The following is a 20,636-nucleotide window of genomic DNA, read 5'->3' as shown; positions in this document are numbered from 1 at the left end:
AGGTAGCTTAATGTCCTTCCTTGAAAGAGCTGTTTAAGAACAGCTCTGTTAGTTAAGGGAGAGAAGCTTTGTTTTCTTAACTGGTTGATAAACACTAAGTTAAGGGTGATAAATATTCCCTGCTAAGCTGCTTGGGAGAGGAGGTGGGGATAATCAGAGCATCCTGCCAGGGCCTGGCCACGCATCCCTCAGCTCTGCCCTGTGGAGGCAAAGAAAGGGCTGCTCTAGCACCCCCTGGCTCCTAGCCTAAGCCACTGCAGGCATACCAGCATTTCTGGGATGTCTGTCTGGGTTGCAGACTGATTTAGGCTAGCCAAGTTAGACTAACCTGCAAAAATTGAATCAATTCAGGCTCAGGCTTTTGGATAGTCTGTCCCTAGCTGATGGGATTCCTTTTGATCCAATCATCCAAATTGTCAAGGTCTTTCTGCCTATCTAAGCCTACCCTCCAGCATATCTACTACTCACCTCAGCTTGGTGTCATCTGAAAACTTGTTGAGGGTGAACTCTATCCCATTTTCCACGTCATTGATGAAAATATTGAACAAAACCAGGCCCAGAACTAAACCCTGGGGCATTCCACTTGATACCAGCTTCCAACTAGACACTGAACCATTGAGTACTACCCTTGATGAGCCCAATGATCCATCAAGTTTTCTATGCACCTTGCAGTCCATTCATCCAACCTGTACTTTCTTAGCTTGTTTGCAAGAATGTTGTGGGAGACCATATCAAAAGCTTTGTTAAAGTCAAGGTATATCACACATCCACAGCTCACCCTACATCCACAGAGCCAGTCATCTCATCAGAGAAGGCAAACCGGTTGGTCAGGCCTGACTTGCCCTTGGTGAATCCATGCTGACTGTTCCTAATCACCTTCTTCTCTTCCAGGTGCTTAGAAATGGATTTTTTGAGGAACTACTCTATGATTTTTCCAGGGATTGAGGTGAAGCTGCTTAGAGTATAATGCCCTGGTTCCTCCTTCCCTTTCTTAAATATGGGCACTATATTTACCTCTTGCCCATCATCTGGGACCTCTCTCAATTGCCATAAGTTTTCAAAGATGATGGCCAGCAGCTCTGCAATCACATTAGTCAAATTCCTGAGCACCCTCCAAGCACATCTTGTCCAGTCCCATAGACTTATACATACTCAGCTTTTCTAAATAGTCCTTAACCTGTTTTTTCACTATTGTTGGCTGCTCACTCCCTCCTCAAACTGTGCTGCCAGGTGCAGTAATTTGGAAGTTGCTCTTGCCTATGAAGACTGAAGTGAAAAAGGCATCGAGTACTTTGGCCTTTTCTACAGCTTCTGTCACTAGGTTGCCTCCCCCGTTTAGTAAAGGATCCATTATTTCCCTGAACCTTCTCTTCTTGCTAACATATGTGTAAAAACCCTTATTGTTACCCTTCATGTTACTTGTTAGTTGAAACTCCAATTGTACTTTGGCCTTCCTGACTTTATCCCTGCATGCCCAAGCCATATTCTTGTACTCTTCCCAAGTTGTTTCCCAAATTTCCACTCCTTCAAAGCTTCCTTTTTGTGTTTAAACATACTGAAGAATTCCCTGCTAAGCCAAGCTGGTATTCTGCCATGCTTTCTGGTTTCCTTGCACATTGGGATGGTTTGTTCTTGTGTCCTCAGTAAGGTATGTTTAAAGTACAGCTAACTATCTCGGACAACTTTCCCCCTCAAACTGGCTTTCCAGGGGATCCTGCACATCAGTTCCCTGAGTGAGTTGAAGTATGTTTTTCTGAAGTTTGGGGTCCATACTCTGTTGTTCTTCTTCCTTCCTTTCCTCAAAATCCTGAACTCAGTCATCTTGTGGCCACTGCTATGCAAGTTGCCGTCCATAACTGCAACCCCCACCAATTCATCCCTGTTTGAAAGCAGCAGGTCAAGAAGATCATGGCCCCTAGTTGACCTCTCTAGCACCTGCAACAGGCAGTTGTTCCCAACACCCTCGAAAAAATTCCTGTATTGCCTGTGTACTGCTGTATAGCTCTCCCAGGAAATGTCAGGGTAGTTGAAGTCCCCCATGAGAACCAGGGCCTGTGACTGGGAAACTTCAGCTAGCTCTCCCCTCTGACACTAACTCAGAGACATTCAATGGGTCTATCTCCAGTTTCATACTGGAGCTCTGAGCAATCATACAGCTCTTTTACATACAGTGCAACTCCTCCTCTTCTCCCCTGCCTGTCTTTTCTGAACAGTTTATACCCATCCATGACAGTGCTTCAGTCATGCGAGCTATCCCACCAAGTCTCTGTTAGTCCGATCAAGTCATAGTTCCATGACTGTGCGAGAACTTCCAATTCTTCCTGCTTCTTTCCCAGGCTCCATACATTCATGTACAGACATCTAAGGTAACTAGGCAATTGCCCTACTTTCTCAGGAAGAATGAGAATGCCTCTCCTGTTGCCCGCTCCTGCTTGCTGTTCTTCCAGATCACTCACTTCCCCACTTAGCTCAGGGCTTTGGCCTCCATCCCCTGACAAAGCTAGTTTAAAGCCCTCCTCACTAGGTTAGCAGGCCCATCTGTGAAGATGCTCTTCCCTCTCTTTGTCAGGTGGATCCTGTCTCTTCCTAGCAATCCTTCTTGGAACAACATTCTGTGGTCAAAGAAATTGAAGACATGCTGGCAGCACCATCTGTGTGGTCAGGTATTGATCTGCAGGATGCATCTGCTCCTGCCCAAGCCCTTCCCCATGACTGGAAGATGGAGAATAACACTTGAGCCCCTGTTCCCTTCACTCCTGCACCCAGAGACACTTTTGATCTGCTCAGGGTCTCCCCTGGCATTATCACTGGTGCCCACATGAAGTTGCTGCATGAGGTAGTAGTCAGAGGGCCGGATGAGTCTTGGTAATCTTTCCGTGACATCTCGCTTGTCTCACTTTTCAAGTTAATCACGTGAGAAATAAGTTTTAAAAAGGGCAACATACCTTTTACACACTATTTGTCTCAATGGTATGATAACAAAATGAGTAGACAAGCTGATTTACTGTTTCATTTTGGTATTAAAAAATTCACTGCATCTGGAAAACTACTGCTGGTGTTGCTCATATTACCACCCATCTCTAGTACTAATGGCACTGCTAATAGCAGTGGTAACAGGACAATACAATCAACAGATTAGACTTTCAGTTCTCATGTGGTTGGTCTTCCTTTAGATTATACCTCTTAATGCAAAGAAATAAACTGTGCAGAATAGTAAAAGAACAGCTTACTTTCAAAGCAAGCATCTATCTGCTATAGCAGGTATCACACAAGCTGTGAAATCAGACCCTTCCTCCTAAGCTTGCAAGATATAAGAGAAACTTGGAAGCAACTGGTTTAATTTTCTGGTCTGCCACATTCACTTGTCACCCTTTATATAGCACAGTGAATTTAAACCAGACAGAGATTTACACTGCAGAACACTTCCTGTGTAGAAGGAATTTTGAGAACTAATGGAGGCAACTCTACAACTTCCTTTTACAAGCCCTGGCTCCTTAGTCCCACTGTCTGGCATAAGAAGGAGCACAACAGAATAAGACTGTCCTATATTTGACTTTCCACAGACAGAGTACTCCAACTCCCTGAGAAGTCTTCCACTAACCAATTTAAAAATGCCTCCATATTACATTGATCTTTAGTCAATGCTCCATATAACCTTTGATGATCTGCTACAAGAGGGCAAATCAAAAGGACCCAGTTAGTAGGATGACCATATATCCTGGGCAAACTGGATCAGACCCAGCTTACACAGCCCACTCCTGACCAGTTGTTCAAAAGTTCTAAACCAGAGTCTGGCAGGGAAGCAGAGCAGCATGGTGCCACCAGACAGGTGGCTGGGCAGGCACTACTGGCTCCTGTGTAGGAGCAAGGTGGGCAGACTACAGCAGGCATTACCATGTCTGCGTGTAGCATGTCCTTGCTCTTGCACAGGAGCAGCAGTGCTGGCCTGGTGCACCGAGTGTGGCTACCTCAAGACAAATGCTATCCTCAAACATAAGTGTCTAGTATAGGGGTTAGCAATTTATGGCCTAATCTAGCCCATGAAGAGATTGGATCTAGCCCAGGACAGATGGAGTGGGGAGGGGACCAGCAGTATACTGTGGCCCAGGCAGAAGAGGGGGCACCCCCAGGGTCCAACCTCCTGTCCTGTTCTATCTAGTCCCTCCACAGCACCTGCTGATGTCTCAGCCTTACTCTGATGCCACTGAATTTAACTCTTTTCATTGCCATTGGTCATTTGAATCAGTGGTAAGCATAAGTGTGGGTTACTTGGATGCTCTATAAGGCAGAGCTCTGCCTGCTGCAGGGTTCTGGGCTGCAAACACTGTCTTGCGGTGGCAAAAGGCTGCAGACTGCTGGTCTAATAGATGTAAGTGCATATTGAGTTTTTAGACTCTTGGCATAAAGCTAATTAGAACTGCTCTACTGGACTTTGGTACCTAACTTAATTCCTGCCTAAGTTGCACGTAAGCGTCTACTTAAGCTTTAAGTTATAAGTGATAATGCAGCTGTGATTCAGATGTCTACAGCTGATGTCCTATCAGATCATATTCTTAACAGCCTTGAACAGAGATTTTGTACTGTAAAGAGTACAGTAAACCCAACAAACTTCTATAAACCCAACAGAGTACGATAAACCCAACAGAGTTCAGTCCTGCTGAATTTAAAGATGGTAAAATTTGGTCATGTTTAACCAGTCATCTTGACAGAATGGTATAGTCATTGGAACTGAAATCCAGGATTGTTAGTTCAGATATTTTTTTGATGCAAAGAATACTTACATACTTATATCTAATTTGTCAAAGGTCATAGGTGTTATTTTAAACAAGTGTGAAACTGTATTTGAACGGACATTATTCTCTTTATATAAAATAGGTCCTGGATAAGGTAGTAATTTCTGCAGTAATAAAATCTATCTTTCATTTAGAGATGCTAAAAATTCAGATTTTTTAATTCCCTTTGACATGACTATACAATTAAAATATACTGCAACCTAATGTTTTCTAGCAAGGGATTCATTTTGGTCACTAATACAGCATTTATACATCAGGACTATATGGGAAGCGTCACGTGTGATGAATTTTTAATGATCAAGACCAGCAGCAGTGGAGTAATGGGAAATGAATTTAGCTTTACTGTTCTTCAATATTCATCTGAATTGAAAAGGATCTGAATGACTGATAAAACTTAAATATAGCGCAGTCTGGGCTGCATCTAGAAAGCTACCATGTCTTCTTGCCCCATATATCAGTAGAAATACCTCTGAAGAGACTGAATTAATTCATTATAGAAGATATGGGCAAGCATTAAAGAAAAAAAACTCATCTCTTTTTATTTCATGAAAATAACCAAATCTCACAAAATTGTGTCACAATAGCAGAGCAAACCAAAATGCTAGGCAATTGCAATAACAAAAGGATTTTATATTTGCTGGCCACCATTCACTCTATTCATTTAAATGTATCTAGAAATCCAAGCACTTTCTTAAGGCCCAGAAATGCCAAGCTGCATCAGTATAAAGTTATTGGCACTGTTCTTTATTTATCATCACATTCTCCTCTTCTAACATGGCTATTTTTTAAAGATGACAAGCTACTTTAAGTAGGGACTGTTTTGTGATGTAAAAGCATTATTAAAATAACACTTTTTAAAATCTTTGGCTCAAAAGATAGATTCATAAACTGCTATATATTATTTTTGGGCACCTAGACCTCACTTAATCTCACCTAATGCCGTTACAGCTGTGCTATGAGTTGCATTAAAAAAAAAAAGCAACACCAACCCAAACTGCATTTTTGCTTACAGATTCAGGAGCCACCTCTCTCTGTGTGAAGCTAATGGACCTTGTATGGATTGCAAAGGTTATGTACTTGGGTTTAGGTTACTAGGAGAAGTGTCAAGCTTGTCAATTAGCTCAAGGAAGCATACTAAGTCAGACATCCTAAGAATAAATAGAATTTAAAAGTGGAAAAGGTAATGCAATCTGTCCTATTGATACAGTTTGTTTCCTGCAATATGCATCTCAATGCTTTGCCTAATCTGTATTAAAATTGCTCAGGATAGCAACTCCTCCCTTTTCATTAAGAAACTTTCCTACAATAAAACAGTCTCCAACTATCATCTCTTTGTATTGCAGATTTCTTCAAGCATAAAATATGCTTTTTTACTGATATAGAGCTGAACACCCTGTCAACACTTACATTTAAGAAAGGCATTAACAATTATTGGTGCTTTTAATTCATTCCTAAAGTAACAAAAATTAGATGTGTTGGCTCCGTTTCTACAGAGTGCTGTTACTGTAAGTGGTCAGATGTTTTTAAATGTTCATCTTAAAGTAAACTGAACAAAGTAAGAGTGGCAATAGCAGCTGGAGTCATGCTCATGTGTCCAAACAACATTAAAAACGAATGGAAGTTGCAGCACAGCTGGAAAGGAAGTATTTCTAACAAGTAGTCCTTCTGAACTGAAGAACAGTAACAGAAATAAAGAAATTTAAATGTTCTGTAAAGATAGAAAAATCTTTAAGCACAACAAACTCTTTTTCTGAAGCCAAAACCTGTCCTCACATCTCATAATCTTTAGTGACTCCAGATGTTGACTCTGATAGCTTTGTTATTATTACCAAGTTTGATTAATAGAATATCTAAATAAACAGAACTTCAAATTTGCTTAAACTGTACTAATCTATAAACACATTTTTGAAATGCTAATATTGGAAAACTGGCTGAAGTATTTAAAAACACACAGACACTGAAGCACCCCTACTTCTAAAAGAGCAAAACTCATAAGTAAACTGTACTTTCCTTAGATCAGAAGTTGTTTCCCATATTCCTTCCCTACAACTTCAATTTCATTAGACAAGTCATCTCACATGGCCCGCATAAAATATAGTACTTAAGTACCTCATGATCTTTAATGCAGTAATCCTCACAACAGACTCAAAGTTGGGAAGAACAATTATCTACCTATACTTGTGTTCTACTAGAGGTTTCTGGAATAGAAACTTAAACTTTATAACATGCTTTGGTTAAGAGTATGAGTTAAGAGTTATTTATTACTGCAATTTAGGATCAAACAGCCACCACAACCATGGCAGCTAGCTGTTGTGCTACTTCTACCACCACAGTGGGGATCCCCATGGCAACAGCCATTTCTGCCACCTGATCACAGACAGCCTGCACACTGGTCCCCCTTTCCCAGGGGAGAGAGCAGGCTGTCAGATATCAGGCTCACCAACACACTCAGTGGGAGGGGAGCACCCCGTGGTTGGAGAATGCAATTTTGCAGTGATTTTTTTTGCTACAGCCCGGGATTGCCACATGTGTAGATGTAGTACTCTATTTTTGTCATGTTAAAATGCAAATCTGAACATGGTCAAAGCCTACTGTAAAGATTTAAGGAGGTATAAATTTAAACTAGACAGATAAATAAACCCAAGCTGGGATTCTGCAGTGGAAAGCACAAGGCAGCAGATGCCATAAACTAAATTTTTATCTTGGTTACACTGGTGAAATTCTAGCAAGTCAATTCTGCCGTTGGCTGTCCTCCAGTATTTTCAATAAAAGTTGAATAAGTGTGAGAGGGCAAAATTTGTTACCTGCTACTCATCAAGTAATGCCATACAGTAATTTTTATTTAAAAATGTCAACTTTTGTCTGGACACGTAAGAGATGAGTAATAAGTGTTGATTCTTGCAATTCCTGTATTTATCACATTTTTAACGATTTGCAAATTACTGGGTAATTACAATTAATATATTCCAAAGCAGTCATTTATAAATTGCATTGTAATTCAAAAGAAGTAATCATGTACTTTAATTATATTATGCATCTCTTAATGATGTAGTTTATAGTGTGTAAATAAATAGCTACCAATTACCACGGGATAAAGAATACTTGCCTGATTCTAGTGTCTTGTTCTGCTAAATATATAGTAGGATTAGTATTAAATCTTTTCTACATATACAATTCCTAACAGAGCTACAAAAAAAAAAGTCCTTAAACCATTGAGAACACTTTACAATGTGTAATTAATGTGACAATTTTTCTTGGGTATTTTCTCTATCATTTCCACAGGAGAATACATACATTTTGTCTTTGAAAGAACCAAACAGTTTAGAAATGGCCTTATTGTCAAAAATTAACAAAAGCAGAGTGCACAGATTAAATTGTTTACCTTTTCACCTTGCTCTCCTTTATTACCATCAAGACCACGTTCCCCCTGATATAAAAAAAAGAATCATGGACACATATTAGTTCAAAAAATTGCTTAAGAAATTGTTTTATTATACATAATTGCCAATGTATGCAATTTCTATTGCATTTCACTTGTGTTCTGGGTAAGAAAATAAGACCTAGGAAAATTATGCAAACTGGACCATGGATATATTTTCACAATTTTAAAATATTTGAAATTTACACAGAAAACTGGAATGCCTTGCTATGGTTCTGGTGACTATTCTTATTAATCATTTTCTTAGTCAGAAGTTCAAATCTTTCTCAGTTCAGATCTTAAATCTAGTCCTCCTAGTTTTCTCATTCTGAAGAATCGGCATTATATTCCTTTTTATTTAAAAGTATTTATATAAATGTGACCAACTAGGTATAAAGTTGTTATAGAAATTCATTAATTCAATCAAGAGCAGACTACAAAAAGACTTTTATTTAGCAGTCCTCAAACAAAAATCTCAGTTACTCAAATGCAAAAGCTCTATTCAATTAATGAATTACTTAGAAAAGCCTGATCAGTGAGACAGTTGGTCTAATACAAGATATCAGATTCACGCAAAGAACCTTGTCTGCCTATGTCCTTAGACCAACACGGCTACAGCCTACACCCCTGATCAGTGAGGCACCTTTACTACATATGCTGAATCTAAGTTCAGCTGAATCCAAAAAGGAGAGAATTCCAGATCTGAGGATTCTTCACCAAAGCAGACCTACTACCTTCTGTTCAAATTAGGGAAGATTTGGCTGAAGAGATGGAACACAGATGTAATCAAAAAAAGTTTTGCACTCTAGCTACATTCAAGAGTGTTGTGGAGCAAACACCAACATCTTTAATTTATCCAGGTATTTACAAAAGTAGACACCTATCTATAAGGAGAAATGGAATAAAATTATATTAGTTTAGGTATAGATGTGGATAGTTGGTGTTTGCACACGATCCACCTGCCTGAAAGAACAAAGCAGAAGATGGTTTGTATGCCATCTTTCTTCTTTAGAAACCAGATCTTTTGTCTCTATATCAATACATGAACTCTATAGATCTAATGATTAAGAAACTGGAAATCTTCAACTGCAGCATATGGCATTTCACCAAAGTTACATTTGACATTCCCCATTCTGTTTTTTCAATGTCTCACTTTTCCCCTTTTCCCCTTTCCCCTTTTGCTGAGTTTCCTTCCCTAATTTAGAAGAGTAAAGTTTAAATGAGGTTAGCTAAAAAAGCATGCAACCAACAGATGCTTCCTAACAGTATTTTGCCAAATTGTTCAATTGATACAGTATCATGTGCTACATCTGGGAATCAAGTTCAAAGCTTTGAAATGCACAGATTCATATACCAAAAAATAGTTCTGGACTTTCCAGCAGCTGTCTACGATGACTATGTTCTGCTTAACGTTTTGACTGGTGTGGTTGGTGCAGCCAACATCGTAGATATCATTTTTATTAGTGTGCCCAAGAAAAATTCTGTAGAATGAACACCAGGTAAGATATTAGTTCAGTTTTCAGTCAGTTTCCTGAGCAGATACAGGCCCACATACTGGACAACCAGAAGGAAAAAAATATTGAAATATTAAATGAAGTTGGTCTAGTCCAGGCACTGAACAACACAGATTCCAACACTGTGGGGAACAGTATGCAACCACTGAAGTAAAGGCTGTAACATAATACAGACACAAGAGTGCCTGACTAAGCTTGTACTGACGACCATAATATCTGAAGTTCCTAAAGGCGTAACTTCACAACTTTAACCATTATTTTCACATAGGAATGTGGCAATACTTTTCAGACCATAATTTCCTACTTAAAAAAAAAAAACCACAACTCAAATTCCCTCCTTTGGTTCCATGTTGACATCCACATCATTATTGCCATAACTGGAATCTTTGGATCTACCACACAGAGCTCCGCCCCTTCAGCAGAAGGAGCAATTGATAGCAGAAGCAGGTTGCCACCCTGTATAGACAAAACACAACTAGGAAGTTTGTTTGTTGTAGTTTTCACTTGTAGATAAACTCATTTAAGACACTAGAATGGAATGGAGGTGCACACTTTGCTGATGAGTTTCATAGATATTTGCTGATGGCAAGTAATGATAAGACTCAGGTATTTTTGGGGAACCCATATTAATACCACATCCTCTGTAGAGACTTTAAAACTTTAGCAGTTAAAAACTGAAAAAGATTCCATCTTCTCCAAGCATGCTTGAGCATCTTGCACCACATGGCACTGATTCAAGTGTATGTGTATCCTTTTGCTCAGAGGAGTAAACATGTATCCCTTCTTTGCCACATTAGGGTCATTGTCCAAGCTCCAGCTACCCCCCACCAAAAAAATATAAGGGGTACATGAGCTGAAACTTTGAGATAGAAGGGGTACACCTGTTAAAAACGTTTGAAAACCCCTGCATTAGTACAATAAATATATTCTTTTTTTATCATATTTGCAAAACAGCTTATCCTAGAAAATTCTTGACCACATAACTGGAAAGATCATCTTCTTTATATACATGATAAAGTTCCATTCATTTCAGTTCATTTTATTAGTGGGCATCTCTTGTAACTATGCATATGAATGCATATTCAGATTTGTTACTGGGGTCTTTTTCCTGTGAAATAATTCTTTATTTATAACTCACAAATGAAGACGGTTAACAATAAAAACCTTTATGCAAGTTACATAATAAAATCTAAATAAATGAAGTTTAAGTGCTGAACACAGGACAACAGTCAGAAATGAAAAAGAAAAAACATTTCACATATTTTACTTACCTCTCAAAATTATAAAGATTTAAAAAATCTTTTGTATCATTAAGAGGCTTTCTATGATTCTCTTGATACTGAGTATTTCAAACTGACACTAAGTAAGAAAACCAAACAGTTTAGTGAAAGTGCAAAAAGCAACATGATTTATGGTCCTAACTTCATACATGCATTGAGGGCAGAAGGTGCTGAAAAGATGGTCAAGGCAGCCTGAAACAGCAAATAAAGGAAGAATGCCTTGTATTTGTTTCTAGTGACCCTCTCTAGCCTTCCAAGGACGTGTCACAATCAACTCCAAAGGGAAATTTGTTTAACATATTCTGGAATCCAGTTGATTAAGTATGTCCATACTTCTGGTAAAGAGAACACCAGGGCTAGCTCTGAGAGACGGATTAAATGAGAGAAATCTACAAAAAGGAAAAAGTCAACCTGGAACATAGCATGTGGCAATGCTGTTCTTGCCCTCCTCACTTGAATTTTATCAGGAGAAACTAGCTTTAAATTTCTGAATTAGCACATTGTAGGAAGGCAGTCTGGCCCATTAATTGGGGCAGCTGGCCTTACTAGGAGCTCAGCTGTGAGTGATTGGTTGGCAATTAAAAGCCCAAGGAGCAGTTTATGAGCAGGAAGTAGACAGTTCTAGGAAGGGCCAGGGCTAAAGAACCTTCTCCTGGAAAAAGAATAAAGGTTTGTTTTACTCATTCACTTGTTTGTTTGGACCAAGGATTACTGTTTTGTGTTATAAGGACTGGATGAAGGGCTCCCAAGGGAGCAAAGAGACAGTGAGGTTTCAGGCACACAAGCTTGCTTACGGACTGTTGTTTGACCTGTCTGGAGTGTTAAAGGACTCCTAAGGGAGTAAAGCTCACTTACATGGTAACAAACCACTTACAGACATTTCCTGGCTGGAAAGCCCCTACCAGTTCTGAGACATACCCAATTGACTCCAAATACAAAATGATGTCTACTGAAGGATTATGTCACTATGTTCACCTTTCCTATACAGTTTCTGGTATCAAGTGCCCAGTACTCCATTTGCATTGACACATGATTCAATTCTGAGCCCAATTTGTAATTTAAAATACAATACATTTTGTGGGTATTGGGCAGCTAGAAAGAAGAAAACTTTGAAATATAACATGAAAAATTAAATGAGCTCTTTTACCTTGGAACCAGTAAAACCAGGTAGGCCAGGAGCACCTATCAGGCCAGCTTCCCCCTGAAACAAAATGCAATCAACATTATTTTTCATCATTCTTCATGACTGATCCACAATTAAAATTAGAAATAACTCCCAATTTAAAGGCTCTTAACAGACTAATAATAAACCCCAATAAGAAACTTCCCAGCTAGGTTCACTGGCAGATGGAGACAGAAACCCAAAAGTAAGTAAAGAGCCTGGAGACCTGGTTAAAAAAAACTTAGCAAGAGAAAGCAATAATAGAAACTATAGCAATGTTCTCCAGAAGAGGCTAGGACAGTCAAATATCTAAAATGTTTATATACTAATGTGAGAAGTAGGGGAAATAACTAAGAAGAATCCTAATACAAACACAGGATTATGATGTAATTTGGGATTCCAGAGAAGTGGTGAGATAATTCACATAACTAGAGTGTGATCATGGATGGGTATAGCTTGTTCAGGAAGGACAGATAAGGGAAAAAAGGAGGTCTTGCCCTACAAAAATAAAATGTACATGTGTATATGTATACAATGTACACATTGTTCAGTATTGCGACATGAAGTGGAAGATAAGCCCGGTAAAAGCCTCTGGGTAAAAGTAAGATGGGAGAACAGTCTGGGATGTCACAGTGGAAGTCTGCTACAACCCTCCAAACCAGCAGAAGTAGGTGGACAAGACCTTCTTTAAACAAGTGATGGAAGCTTCCAAATTGTAGGATCTGGTTCTTACGGGGGGCTTGAATTACTGAGACATCTGCTGGGAGGGAAACATAGAAGTACGCAAGCAGTTCTAAAAACGTATGGAGTATGTCGGGGATACCTTTTGACGTAGATGGTAGACAGGCCAACTGGGGGGAAGCTCCTCTTAACCTGCTGCTCACAAATAGGGAAGAATTGGTTGCAGATGAGAAGGTTGAAGGTAACTTAGGTGACAGTGACCATAAAATTACAGAGTTGAAGATCCTAAGGGAACGAAGGAAGGACACTGGACTTCAGAAAAGCAGACGTTAGCAAACTTAGGGAACTACTGGGAATTGCCTGGGAGGCAAACCTGTGGGGAAAAGGAGTCCAGGAAAGCTAGTTGTACTCTAAAGAGGCCCTCTTAAGGCTCAGGAGCAATCAATGTTGATGCAATGGAAGAATGGGAAGTACAAAGGGAGTGTAACAAGAGACCAGCCTGCCTAGAGAGCAATTTCTTCACCGAATTGAAACTCAAAAAGAAATCTCATAAAAAGTGGAAATTTGGTCATAGTACTCGGAAACTGTATAAGAGTACTGCACGAGCATACAGAGAGAAAATTAGAAAGACCAAGGCACAACCTGAGATGCAGCTGACAAGGGATATAAAAGGGAAAAAAGGGATTCTGCAAGTATGTCAGAAGTAAGAGGCAAGGATTTCTTAGCGTGATATATTTTTTGGTCCATCTTTATAGTTGGGATAAAGTTAGATAAACTTTCAATTGCAAGACATTTTTCATCAGGTTGGAGTAGTGAGAGCCAAAACAGCATAGTAAAAACAACAACAACAAAACCAGTTCTAAGAGGAGGGACAGAAATCCCCAGGGACAGCAGACAAAAAATTACAAGAGAAAAAGAAGTTGACTATTAGGAGATCAAGGCCTATCAAAAGGGAGGATGGTCTTTCTTACCTTTAATATGTGGGGAGAATTCAGAGATCAGGTAAGTTATAATAAGTAATCCTTGGGACTTAACACCAATATTGGTTTTATGGTTCATTATAACCTACCTAAAAAAGAACAGGCATGTAAAGGACTTATTGCCTACTATTCTTCCTATCCTGTAGTCTATAAATGCCTTCTTTCCTTCAATGCCATACTATAAAATAAATTACCACACTATTTTCTCGGCATGAAATCTAAAATGTAACTAAAGTGTAAATATTTTATTAGTTTCTAGAAAGTATATTCTCTGCAGAATCAGGGTTCTCAATAAATTATTTTTATTTATTAGTTTTCGATTTATCTGCTTATATTATTATTTTTAAAATAAATAAACAAATTTTGTCCAATTCTACACTGCTCCCCTGCAGCCCCATGCAACTGGCCTCAGAAGAGACATGCTTTGGCCAGGTGCTCATTCTGTTGTCACTGTACCTCACTGGGAATGGGCATAACTCCAAGTCCCTGAGATACTAATCAAAATAAAAACACAGCTCACTACCACTTGCAGAGGAAGATCCTTCCAAATTGTATCATAATAGCACCTCCCCAGAGAGTAGGATGGCCCAGATCCTAGGTCTCACTGGCCAAGGAAGAGTATGAACCTACTTCTGCTTCCCAAGACAGCAACCTCACCACCAGGCCATGGGGTAGGAGGAAAGCAAAAAAGTGTCCTTTAACTCTCCTGCCTGCAACTAGCTCATGGATAGCTAACAAGAGAAGATATATGGCATTCAGAGAAAAGCAAGCAAGCAAGAGACAGCTAGTCTTTTGTGACTCAGCAAGCCTGAGCATACCCTTGAAGGGAGGTTGCCCTAGGTTTTGGCCTCTGTTCCTACCACCACAGTGTTGTCTATCTATTTTATCAAGCATTTGGAAATGAGGAAACTATTTTTAGTGGTGTAGAAATTGAGTGAAATGATCAACATTGTAATACCACAGGACTGTACTAATGCCCTTTTATAACATGTACATGAAAAGCCTAAAGCCACTAATGGAATTATAACTTTTTTATATATAAATAAAAAAAAGAAACACACATAAATTATTCTCCACTCTGAGTTTCCTAATCCCACTGGAATCTTTCCCGGTTTCTTCATGGAAACTTCTCTGCTAGTAGTTAGAACCACCTCATAAAATATTAATGAAATAAAAATATACTTAACTGATACTTACTAGGACTTGCTCTGTGAATCCTGTAGATTAGTTACATCAAGGAGCCTACTCTAAGCATTATGACATTTTTGTCTTATTGCATTTAGGTATTCTTTGTTCTCTTTTCAATCACTGATCTCAGAACATAAACACATTTTAAAATGCACTGAGATCAAGTGAAACCACCAATACTCAGCATCTCTGAAAAATCAGGTCTTGTTGGCCCAATGCAGTATTGCTTTACTGCAGCCTGCCAAAGAGCACAAAGGAGCAATGAGAGAGGCGTTAATGCCTGCTCAGAATGCCCCAGCGGACAAGAGTTCCTACTAGACGCAGAATCTGTTTTATACACCATGTATCCCATACACCAGAAATTGCAGTAGGCTTTCCTGACTTATCCAACACCATGCTGCAAATCAGTGGCAGAGTCATATTATAACTGGACCCTGGCTCATTCCCTACTGTCTATTCTCTTCAGATTGCATCCAGTTTTTACCTTTTAAAATGTTTCATTCATATGTTTTACATACAGCAATAAAACTTGAATGGCACATTTCATTCATTCAGATAAATAAAGGATGTGTGAAGTGCTATGCAGAGAACTGAGTGAGCCTGCCTGGGAACCTCTGAAGGAAGAAGCTGGGGGAAGTAAGTCTGCATTAAGTGGGGAATGCATGGCTTTGCTGCAAGTCAGTAAAGTGAATATCTGATATGTGTTTGTTTGCAGCGACTGCTTAATTGAGAGTACATTTGATACTGTGTGTGGAGTGCTCCCAGGTGGGCTGTGTGTGGTTACCGGAGTGTAAACCAGGGCTACGTTTGAACAAAGTAAGCTTTATTCAGGGATGATAGCTTAGACCATGCAGTCTTATAAACGGCAGCCCTTGCTAATACAGTAAGCAATGAACAGAAGAGAAGTTAGTAGAGTAAGTTTGTCTTGAAGAGATCCAGGTGATCAGGGGCGCTGAAGGAAGTGATATTTGGTCATATGATCAGCTGCTTGAAAGTGCTCTACAGCCATGCCCTGACAGAAATGCACAGCTGCAGAGCACTTTGATAGTCCCCATTCAAATGACAAATTAACTCTCATTTAATGAGGGTTCAGATAAAGGTGCTCCAAAGCAGAGTGCCTTCATTAACTTGTGTGTGTCCCTGACCCTAGTACTGTCTGTAGGATGAGGAGGAGGAAAAAGCTCTTGAAGGGAATGCGGGTGGATTGGAGCTGGCCACCTCAGGCAGGCTCCAGTCCATGAACTCCCCCCAAATGCAGGCTGGAAATCCCAGGTCAGAGTTTCCTCCCTGCTTTCTCCCTCCTCCCATCCTGCAGACAGCACTGCAGTTGGGGGGTGGCAGAGCAGGGCTATGGGACAGAAGCTGCGGATACGCAGCCTCTCTGCTGGATCGGCTCCACAGTGGGGCTCAATCCCTAAGCCCAACCAAACAGCGAACATCTGCTGGGTCAGGGTTGGGGGAGGGGGTTTTCGGTAACTCATGGTGCTTTCTGTGAAGTGCCATGAGGTGCAGCAGGGTGCTGCACATCTGTCAGCACCCTAGGAGTTTTTCCTTTCCTCTCCCTAAAATGTTTCTTTGGCTCCTTTGAAACTAAAATAAAGATCAAACTAAAATAAAATCAGCTGTTGTCAACTGCATGTGATTTGTGATGCTTATGTTCTTCCTTGAAGGCACTAGATGAAAATAGCTTCACTTGCACCAAGAAGTCAGCAACCATATTAGAAGAAAAGTTCAAGGAGTAGAGTATAACAAGGAGCCATCTCAGGGCTGGTCCAACCATTGGCATGCCCACCTGTCTAGGGCCGTCCACCTACCTGCCTTTCCTGCCACACCTTTGTTAAAACTAAAGTTGTTCCTAGGCAGGAGGCTGCCCATTTAATTGTCCTGATACCAAGGGTGAAATACATGGCCCTTTATACCATGTCCCATGCCTCACAGTTGGCATCGAAGTCCACTATTACTCATCTGGCCCTTTGGCTGGGCCACACACAGCCTCTGGCCCACACTGGGCGTCAAGTGTCTTCAGACCTACCTGGGCCACATACCCACTTCACTGGGGCCTCTATCCAGCCCCCTTCACTGGGGCTTTTGGGCCTCAGGCCTCACAGTGAGCCTGGGTCCTGTCTCAGGCCCCCTTCTATCAGCCTGGACCCCATATCATGTCCCACTCACTGGGCTTTGGTTCTGTGCCTTTCTGTCAGGGTGTGTTCCTCTAACCTTTCCTCTCCACAGGGTCACCAACAAGGCAGTGGTGGCTGAGGCTTTCCAGCACCCTGTACTCACCTTTCACTGGAAAGGCACAGGTGTGGCATTTTCTGGAGACTGCTCTGCCACAGGCAGCCCCACCACACCATCCTCCCCAGCACAGTGTAGTTTTAAGTTATTCCCCGGGACCAGGAACCTCCTCCATCCCCATAGTTCCTACCCTTGACCAGGTGTTCTAGACTCTGCCAGCTGGGTGACGATACTACAGCATCTGCCAGCTCTGCTTTCAGGGCCCAGCCTTATACCCAGGCTCCCCAGCCTTGCGACTAATCATGCTTACTGAGTACCATTAGACTGCCTGATTGGGTCTGCTCCCACCTGCAGACTGCTTGTCACCTGCTCAAACCCCTTAAAGTGGCAAGAAGAGCCTGTGCTCTGCCACAGAAGTTCAACTATCCACCTTGTGCATCATCACAGACAACCTTCCTGGAGATCAGTTTCAGGTTCCCTGCATTGGAGCTGCTAGTGAGAATGTTTCAGAGAAAGCAATCAATGAGAGGCATCAGAGGTACACACCACAGATGAGCAGGAAGGAGTCCAGGGGTGGATCCAGAGGGGTGCAGTGGTATGGGTGAATCTCTCTTTCTGTAGCAGAAGCAGTAGTACTTTTTTAAGATCCCAAACAAGGTAAAAGTTCCCCCTTCCTAGGCACATCTACACAAGACATTTACTGCTCAGTTGACTAATTAACTGTGTAGTAAATTTCTCGGTATCCACATGCATCCCTATTAGGGCCCATGAAACTAATAAACTCTGCTGCAGAGGTTTTTCCTGCAGAGCAGCACATGTGCAGATGTTGCTCTAGCTGGCTGGAGCACAGGGTACTTCAGCTCAGGGCTAGCCAGCAAGCAGCCCCCATGCTGAAGCTGCTCATGTCTCAGCCAGCCATTCCACAGCATGTGGAGCCTGGTCAGAGCAGCCCTGGGCTGGCTGGCAGGCTGACTCCCCAGATCTTCAGCCAGCTCAGGCTGCTCTGACTGGGCTCCATGTTCTGTGCATAAATTAACTCTGGAGCAATATGCTCCCGTTTTTTTGCTCCGAGGAGCACATTCAAGTGGTGCACCTGGGAGTAAAAAACTCTGGTGTGATAAGCTCTGGAGTTTATTCATGCACATTAATTGCACATGTAGACATGCCCCCTGGATGTTCCCTGCAAGCCTAGGAGTAGGTGCAGGGAAGGGAAACCTGCCCACCCATCATCACCAGTGCTGCTGCTGTCCTGGTCTGAACACCTATGCAACCTTGGTTGGAGCAGGATAGGATCTCCCTCGAGTCCCAGGGACAGCACAGACAGCAGAAATACTGGCAGTAGCTGGTAGGTGCTGGGGAGGGCAGAGGAGGGAACATGACAAGCCTGTAAACATGGAGGGGAAGGAAGTGAATATTCTTACCTTCTTTGAGGCTTAAAAGAGTCCCTGGCTTCTGACCCCACAGTGTGCTCTGCCCACCCTGGTGGGGGAGGGAGGGAACAAAGGCTGGGAGTGAAGGCTATATACAACATGTATAAATGCATCAAGCATGTGCTAGTAAAAAAAAGTCCTATTTGACTGCCCTACAATAGCCTACAGAAAAGATAAAAATAGTCCAAATAAAAATCATGAAACACTTCCTTCAGAATATAGTATCAATAAAAAGCAAGCAGGCCTTTCTGTTCAGAAAAGGTTCTAAAAGATTCATAAGCTCTTATGGATGAACAATTTAGAAAATTAAGCCTAGTCAGTTGGATATTTCTATAAGCAGTATCAACAGAGTAGAAGAGATTTTCCTGTGATATTAAACTGGACACACTGATAGGGGTTTTTTTGGAACTGTTCTTTTTCCCTTAAAATGGATCTGTCAAAAAGGAAATTGCCTTAGACTCATGCAACACTGTTTGATTTATTGTTAGCCCAGCTATAACAAAGCTGTAAAGCAAATATAAGTCCTATTAAAGTTTTCAAAGAACTGGAAATTCATTTAAACTCAACTGACCTTATTGAAATAATATTTGAAAAGAAAATTGTGCTACATAAAAACTGTTCTACAACACTGGCAGATTCCTTGGGTTGTAAGGAAATGTGTCAAGGCTGCTTAATAAATTAAAATATAGATTTTTCTGATTAATAGATTAACAGTAACAGTTAACACCTCTAGCATAGGACAGTAGACTAATAGAAAAGTAGGGCAGAACCTCCAGAAGCCATGTAGGCCAAACCCAACATGAAGCAAGATAGGCCCTATCTATGCCATCCTGTACAATCCATTAGTAAAACTACACAGTCAACCTTGACATTACTACAAGACCTAACACCTTAACCTGCCACTGGTAAAGCAGGGGGACCAGGGCAGCCTTCTGTATCAAGACTGTTAAAATATGCTTGAAAGATCCCAGGAAGAGGACCATGTCCGCTTTTACAGAGGAAAACAAAAACCACCACAGTCTGTGCCAATCTGACCATGAGGTAAAATTCCTTCCTGACCCCATATATGGCAATCAGTCTGACCCTGAGAAGAGAGAAGACCCTTTAGCCAAGATTCTCTGAGTTTTAAGACCCAGCAGAAGCATTGGTACACTTAGTGACAACCTACAGCCCTGGCTGCAGCCATCCCCCAGTACTTCTAAGGAAAGCAAAAAACAATCTATGTCATGTAGTAGCTGGAAGAGAAAAGAAAATCCTTCCTGGCTGGAAGAGAAAAGAAAATCCTTCCTGGTTCAGTGTGGCAACCAGCAAAACAGAAGCATGGGAAATACCTGTACTAGAACACAGGCAGATCTTTGGATAGATGATCCCTGGACAATGCTTATGCAACATCTTCTTGAACACTTCCGGTGATAGAGATACCACAAGTTCCCTAGTGGCCTATTCTACTGCCCTACTGTTCTAACACTGAAGACGTTTTTACTGATATCCAATCTAAACATACTTTTTTGCACCTTCATGCCATTAGTCTGTAACCATGTCCTATTATTTGTAGCAAGAGTTTTCCTCTTCTTAATGGCAACTCTTCAAATATTTGAAGCCTGTTATCATGTCCTCTCTTAAGTGCCCTTTCTGCAAGTTGAACATGACTGTTTCCTTCAACTTTTCCTCATATGACTTGCCTTCTAAGCCCCCTATTATTTTTGTTCCTGCCTCGGTATGCTCTCTAACTTATCCATGCTCTTAAAAATGTGAAGCCCAAAACTACACACAGTACTCCAAATGAGGCCTACCTAACCAGTGCTGAGTAAAGAGACACTATCATCTCCTGTATCTTGCACTTAATGCCTCTATTAATGCATCCCAAAACTACATTTGTCTTTTACACAGCTATATCACACTGCAGGCTCACATTAAATCTGTGATTGACCAAGCTTCTTCTTGGTAGTGCTGCC

The 20,636-nt window shown here is 41.0% G+C and overlaps 1 protein-coding gene across 2 annotated transcripts in view; it reads right to left on the bottom strand.

The window, feature by feature from the left end:
* The window catches only part of COL19A1 (collagen type XIX alpha 1 chain), a 424,680-nt gene that overhangs the window by 321,139 nt on the left and 82,905 nt on the right, over positions 1–20,636 (bottom strand). For both annotated transcript variants that reach the window (XM_090034633.1, XM_090034628.1), the window contains exons 11-12: positions 12,153–12,206; positions 8,176–8,220 (exon numbers count right to left, since the gene is read on the bottom strand). In XM_090034633.1, the coding sequence (XP_089890759.1) occupies positions 8,176–8,220; positions 12,153–12,206 (99 nt within the window). The remainder of the gene's footprint in view (positions 1–8,175; positions 8,221–12,152; positions 12,207–20,636) is intronic.

Source organism: Crocodylus siamensis, chromosome 1 (assembly GCF_052110815.1).
Source record: "Crocodylus siamensis isolate JL-2025a chromosome 1, ASM5211081v1, whole genome shotgun sequence".
NCBI lineage: Eukaryota > Metazoa > Chordata > Crocodylia > Crocodylidae > Crocodylus > Crocodylus siamensis.
Note: the sequence above shows the minus strand (reverse complement) of the source record. Positions and strands in the feature narration are given on the sequence as shown.